Source organism: Equus przewalskii, chromosome 18 (assembly GCF_037783145.1).
Source record: "Equus przewalskii isolate Varuska chromosome 18, EquPr2, whole genome shotgun sequence".
NCBI classification, from domain to species: Eukaryota; Metazoa; Chordata; class Mammalia; order Perissodactyla; family Equidae; genus Equus; species Equus przewalskii.
Window position 1 is genome coordinate 35,330,501 of NC_091848.1, and position 6,000 is coordinate 35,336,500.

Genomic DNA, 6,000 nt, shown 5'->3' on the forward strand with positions numbered 1-6,000 from the left:
GGGGGAACTGGGAATGGGGAGTTGGTGGGGGATACGTGGCTTTCTTCCCCACAGCCCACCTTCCCTGTCCCCGTGCCTAACGCTGCCTCCCTGTCGGGGTCTCCCTTCCATCGCAGAACCAACCTACGACCCTGTGAGTGAGGACCAAGACCCCCTGTCCAGCGACTTTAAGAGGCTGGGCCTGCGGAAGCCAGGCCTGCCCCGTGGACTGTGGCTGGCGAAGCCCTCGGCCCGGGTGCCAGGTGCCAAGGCAGGCCGCGGCAGCGGCGAGGTCGCACTCATTGACTTCGGCGAGGAGCCTGTGGTCCCAGCCCCACGACCCTCTGCACCCTCGCTGGCACAGCTGGCAATGGATGCCTGCTCCTTGCTGGACAAGACGCCGCCCCAGAGCCCCACTCGGGCACTGCCCCGGCCTCTGCACCCCACGCCGGTGGTGGACTGGGATGCGCGCCCACTGCCCCCGCCTCCTGCCTACGACGATGTGGCCCAGGATGAGGATGACTTTGAGGTGTCCTCCATCAACAGCACCCTGGTGGATGCAGGGGTCTCCGCTGGGTCCAACCAGGGCGAGACCAATTACGCCTTTGTGCCCGAGCAGGCACGGCTCCTCCCTCCACTGGAGGACAACCTGTTCCTCCCACCCCAGGGTGGGAGCAAGCCTCCTGACTCGGCTCAGACCGCAGAGATCTTCCAGGCACTGCAGCAGGAATGCATGCGGCAACTGCAGGTCCCGGCTGGCTCGCTGGGCCCCTCCCCCAGCCCGCCGGGTGACGACAAGCCCCAGGTGCCCCCCCGGGTGCCCATCCCCCCGAGGCCCACACGCCCACGTGGCGAGCTGTCTCCAGCCCCCTCAGGCGAGGAGGAGATGGGGCGATGGCCTGGACCTGCCTCCCCTCCCCGGGTGCCTCCCCGGGAGCCCCTGTCCCCTCAAGGCTCGAGGACCCCCAGCCCCCTGGTGCCACCCGGTAGCTCCCCGCTGCCACCTCGGCTCTCAAGCTCACCTGGGAAGACCATGCCCACCACTCAAAGCTTCGCCTCGGACCCCAAGTACGCCACACCCCAGGTGATCCAGGCCCCTGGCCCACGGGCTGGTCCCTGCATCCTGCCCATCGTCCGTGATGGCAAGAAGGTCAGCAATACCCACTACTACCTGCTGCCTGAGCGCCCACCCTATCTGGAGCGCTACCAGCGCTTCCTGCGTGAGGCCCAGAGCCCTGAAGAGCCAGCCCCCCTGCCTGTGCCCCTGCTGCTGCCCCCACCCAGCACCCCAGCCCCTGCTGCCCCCACTGCTACTGTTCGACCAATGCCACAGGCTGCCCCGGACCCCAAGGCCAACTTCTCCACCAACAACAGCAACCCAGGGATCCGGCCACCAGCCCTGAGGGCCACCACTCGGCTGCCACAGAGGGGCTGCCCTGGGGACGGACCAGAGGCTGGACGGCCAGCAGATAAGATCCAGATGGTGAGTGCCAGGCATGGCTGCCAGTGAGGAGGGGCATGGGCCCGAGGGGCACAGAGGAACGGGCCCAAGTGGTGCTGACCGGTGGGTGGTGGGTGTGCCCAGCTGCAGGCCATGGTGCATGGGGTGACCACAGAGGAGTGCCAGGCGGCCCTGCAGAGCCACAGCTGGAACGTGCAGAGGGCTGCCCAGTATCTGAAGGTACCACCATCTCCTGCCCACTCTGGCTTTCAGGGACCCTGAAGACTGGTTCTGCTGCTCTTCCCCGCCCTCACCCCCCACCTCTGGCTCTCCTCTGCCCCCATGTTGGTCCGGTGCCCCTCAGCCCCAGTGTGTCCCATGGCGCCACCCTCTGCTCCTCAGGTGGAGCAGCTCTTTGGGTTGGGTCTGCGGCCGCGAGGCGAGTGCCACAAAGTGCTGGAGATGTTCGACTGGAACCTGGAGCAGGCCGGCTGCCACCTCCTGGGATCCTGTGGCCCTGCCCACCACAAGTGAGCAAGCCCCACCCTGCCACCTGCCTGTCCCTGGAGGGCTGTCCCGGGGCACACCACTCCAGGGGAAAGTCCAGCACCTCGAAGGCCATGCACAGCCAGGAGACACAGGGTTCCCCAGCCAGAGGGAGGGAAGGCAGCCCCGATCCCAGGACGCAGACAGTTCTGGGTGGAAACAGGTTCTCCTAAGCCTGTTTGTTTAGACTTTCTAGCACTTGGTTCCAATAGTGAGTAAGAAGGGAATTGGAGCCTCCCATTGCAGGGGGGGCTCACTTCCTGGGCCTCTCCCACAGTGCCCCTGAGCCCACTCCAGGGGTTTAGGACCTGATTTAAACAACTACTTCTCATCTATTCATTTCATATTGCAGTTTAAAGTAACAGAGTTTTTTTGTTTTGTTTTGTTTTTTCTAGTGAGGAAGATTGGCTCTGAGCTAACATCTGTTGCCAGTCTTCCTCTTTTTTTTCCTCCACAAAGCCCCAGTACATAGTTGTATATCCTGGTTGTAAGTCATTCTAGTTCTTCTGTGTGGGATGCCGCTTCAGCATGGCCTGATGAGCTGTGCGTAGGTCCACACCCAGGATCCGAACCGGCAAACCCTGGGCTGCGGAAGCAGAACACGCAAACTAAGCCACTCAGCCACAGAGCCGGCCTCAACACAGAGCTTTAACACATTTTTAAAGGAACACCTAGCAAAAAAAATCCATTTCCTGTAAAAAATTTTCATGTGTGTATATATAACAAAATGTCTAGATATAATATAGTGTAAGTATATATACATATGAAAGTTTTACCAAATCAGAAAGTAGTGAAATGGGTAAATCCCAGCACATCCCAGGAGAGGTGCTGGTGGGGTGTGGGTTTCGGAGTTGTGGGCTCTGGCGTTGGACGTCCCAAGTTAGAGCCCAGCCTTCTGCTCATGGATTGCGTCAGCTCCGCCTGTGTGCTCACCTCTCGGTGTTCTTGTATGTAAATGTGTGAGAGTGGGAGTGCCCACCGCACAGCAGTGGTCAGAAGAATTGAGGAGGGCTGCGTCCGTCGGTCCACACAGCACGTGTCTGGCACACAGGACACCATCACTGAATGTTAGCCATTATCTCGGGCTTATTCTCACCAACTTGCATCCAAATAAACTTAGGCTTTACTGTCCCTGTCGCCGTCGGACACTTTAATACATGGGACTGCTGTTCTCTTATTTTTAGTTTATTAAGGTAAAGAAAAAAGGCATCCCAAGGTGATACGTTTCAGAATTATTGCCTAGAACTACCAGTTTTCAGCCGATTTGCTTGGCACCGAGAGGCCCTCTCGTGCCCACCTGTGCCGGACATTCCATACTCTGTTGACAGAGCGCCTTTCTGGTTGGTTCCCATCCTTAGGCGCTGAAACATCTGGAGAGCCGAGGATCTGCCCTGAAGGAATCACTTGAGCCTGTCCAGCTGACAAGGTTGGGGAGATGCCCTGCCCAGGCCTGGAGGACCTGCTGCCACCTGCTGCTCCCAGTGGCAGAACGAGGCCAAGGCAGCAGGAGGCTGGGAGCCTTGCCTTGCCAGTCCCTCCCTCACCCAGCGCTGTCCCTGCAACTTCAGTTCAGCCCTCGGTGCCCCCCAGCCAAGGTGTGGGAAGGGACCCCAAGAAGGCAGGCCTGAGGGTGGCCTCAGTAGGCCCTGCGGCTGACCTGCCTCTGGCTCCAGTCCCAGCAGGGCCTGTGGCTGGAGTGTGTCCCTAGGCCCTGCTGGTGGGGAAGCCAGGCTTGACCCTGGGCAGGGAGGATGTGTTGGCTACACAGAAAGGTGGACCAGCACCTGGCGGGCCCTTCCCAGGGCTGGGCCCTTCTCCATGGAGCCCCTGGTGGGCAGTTGGAGTGTCGGACAGAATGTGACTTAGGGCCTCGCCATGGACATGTTACAGGACTTGGCTGGTCTGAGAATCTTGTGCCTGGAAATAGCCTGAGGTGGCTCAGGAAGCAGAGCAAGGGTGCCAGATCGTCCTCTGGCAGGGACCAGGGCCCAAGGCACCAGGGTTGGAAGGAGACCAAGGGGGCAGCTGCCCTGGAGGGACACCAGTGCTTCCTCTCTGACCCAGCTCTTCCCCTGTCCTGTTCTGTGTTTTCCCACCAGCCTCTGTCGCCAAAGTTACTGCCCCAGCTATGGATACCTGCTTCTTCCAGAAAAATAAAGTTAATTTCTATTTTATGTTACTTACTTGTACCTGCCTCTTTCTTTGCCTCTTGGTCAGCAGCCAGAGGCCCGAGGGTTCCCCAAGTGCCTGCTGTCTACCCAGGTCTGCAGGCCTTATCGCACCACCTGTGGACAGAGGGAGGAAGGGCAGGCCTGGTTGACCCTGAAGGGTTTCACCCCTTGCAGGGCCGCCACCTGGTGTCACTGACTCACCATCCTGTGTTTTTGCGATAGAGCTCCCTAAGGCGGGGTGCACTGCAGGAGAGAGTACGTAACTCAGCTGGAGCTAGGCCAGAAACTTCAGTAACAGCAAAGGCTGCAATATGTACAAATATTTTAATTTTGTTTTTCTGAATAACTAATATTTCACGCAGTTCAAGATTCGAAAGGTACTAAAGAGTAAACAGTAGAGCCTCCCATCCCGGCGCCTGCCTCCTCCCCAGAGGCTGCCCTTGTCATTGGGTTCTTGTGTGTTTCCTGTGTTTTCACTTCATATTTTGAGGGGCTCCGTGGCCACACTGAAAGAGCTCCCCGTTCTTGTATAGGGTGGCGTGGCTGTATCATAAGCTGTTTAACCTGGCCCCTTTTCGCGAAGGGGGACTTTGGTTGTTTCCAGTCCTTTGCAGTTACAACCATCGCTGCAGTAGATGGCGTCTGTAGCTTACTTTTCACTTGCGAGTCAGCCTGAAGGATGAGTTCCCAGAAGTGGCGCTCCCGCCTCGAAGAGTGTGTGCGGTCTGTGCTGCACTGCTCTCCCCTGAGGACATGGTTGCAGTTGTCACACCCACCCGTGGGTAATGGAGCCCTCTGAGCTCTGCCGTCTGACGGTGGAAGATGGGGTCTCTCTGGTTTGAATTTGCATTTCTCTAATGAATGAATAAGCATTATAAAAAATAAGTTGGGCCCTTTATGTTTCCATTTCTATGAACTATCCATTAATATCCTTGGGTTTCTTACTGGGTTTTAGGAAATTACTGGATCAAGGAAATTAGCCCTTTGGGCCGTTACCATCGTCTCATCCAAACTTTAGGAAAAGAGTAAATCATGAGAGAGTAAGCTGATGTCTTAGGTTTATTAAAATCAAAAGAAATGCCATTCAGGATGGGCCTCGGTCGCTCTCCGTTGTGTCTGTGGCTCCCGTTTAGTCAAATACGTTATCATAAAAGGGAAAAAGTTGGTATTAAGTGACCTTAGGGCTTTAGACCTGGATTCCGTTCTCGGCTCTGTTTTATCTTGCAAGTTATTAACCTTTCTGAGCCTGGAAACTGAGGGAGAGTAATTCTTGCTTTAGAGAATGGTGGTGAGGATTTAGTGAGGTCCCGTAGGTAAACATTGAGCCTAGTGCATGGGCCATGGTAAGTACCCAACAAACTAATCGTTACACATTTTACTTCTTTGTGTTCCTGCGTGTCTCTATGAGTCACTTGCTTTCGTTATACACTGACCACAACTTTTTGTGTACAACTGTCTTCTGTCCCGTTTTCCCTTAATTTTATATTTTTGGAGGCAATTTGTTCTTTTGCTACAAATCATTCCTATTTGGACGTGTTTGACTCCATTTTTAAAATGTTGTCTTTTGGTAAACGATGGCAGAGCTAATACATGTCAGGAAGATTTTTTGCAAGGGCGGACACCAAAGCATCTGGGGGCCCCACGGGGGATCAGGAAACACGATGTGCTTTTCTTGCTGGACACAGTTCCTAAACCCTAGAGTCTCCTGCTGTTTTTCTCACTTCTAACCAGCCTGCCAGCTTTACCAGCCTCTGCTGGGTTTATTGAAAAGATCTTAAGTGAAGATGTTGAAAAAGCCGGCCCAGGCTTGTTTGCCAACAAGGAGAATCAATAAATCAGCGAGGACTCATTGGGTTCTTTCTT

General features: G+C 55.9%; 1 protein-coding gene across 44 annotated transcripts in view; it reads left to right on the forward strand.

Annotated features, from left to right (window-relative positions):
* Positions 1 to 4,145, forward strand: part of TNK2 (tyrosine kinase non receptor 2) — a 40,576-nt gene extending 36,431 nt beyond the window's left edge. For 15 of the 44 annotated variants that reach the window (XM_070583499.1, XM_070583498.1, XM_070583502.1 and 12 more), the window contains 4 exons: positions 117 to 1,462; positions 1,565 to 1,660; positions 1,823 to 1,950; positions 3,325 to 4,145. In XM_070583499.1, the coding sequence (XP_070439600.1) occupies positions 117 to 1,462; positions 1,565 to 1,660; positions 1,823 to 1,950; positions 3,325 to 3,331 (1,577 nt within the window). In that variant the 3' untranslated portion in view covers positions 3,332 to 4,145. Of the gene's footprint in view, positions 1 to 116; positions 1,463 to 1,564; positions 1,661 to 1,693; positions 1,955 to 3,324 lie in introns of those variants that run through there. The other 29 variants (XM_070583501.1, XM_070583504.1, XM_070583508.1 and 26 more) reach the window with 6 other exon arrangements.
* The last annotated feature ends 1,855 nt before the right edge of the window (positions 4,146 to 6,000 follow it).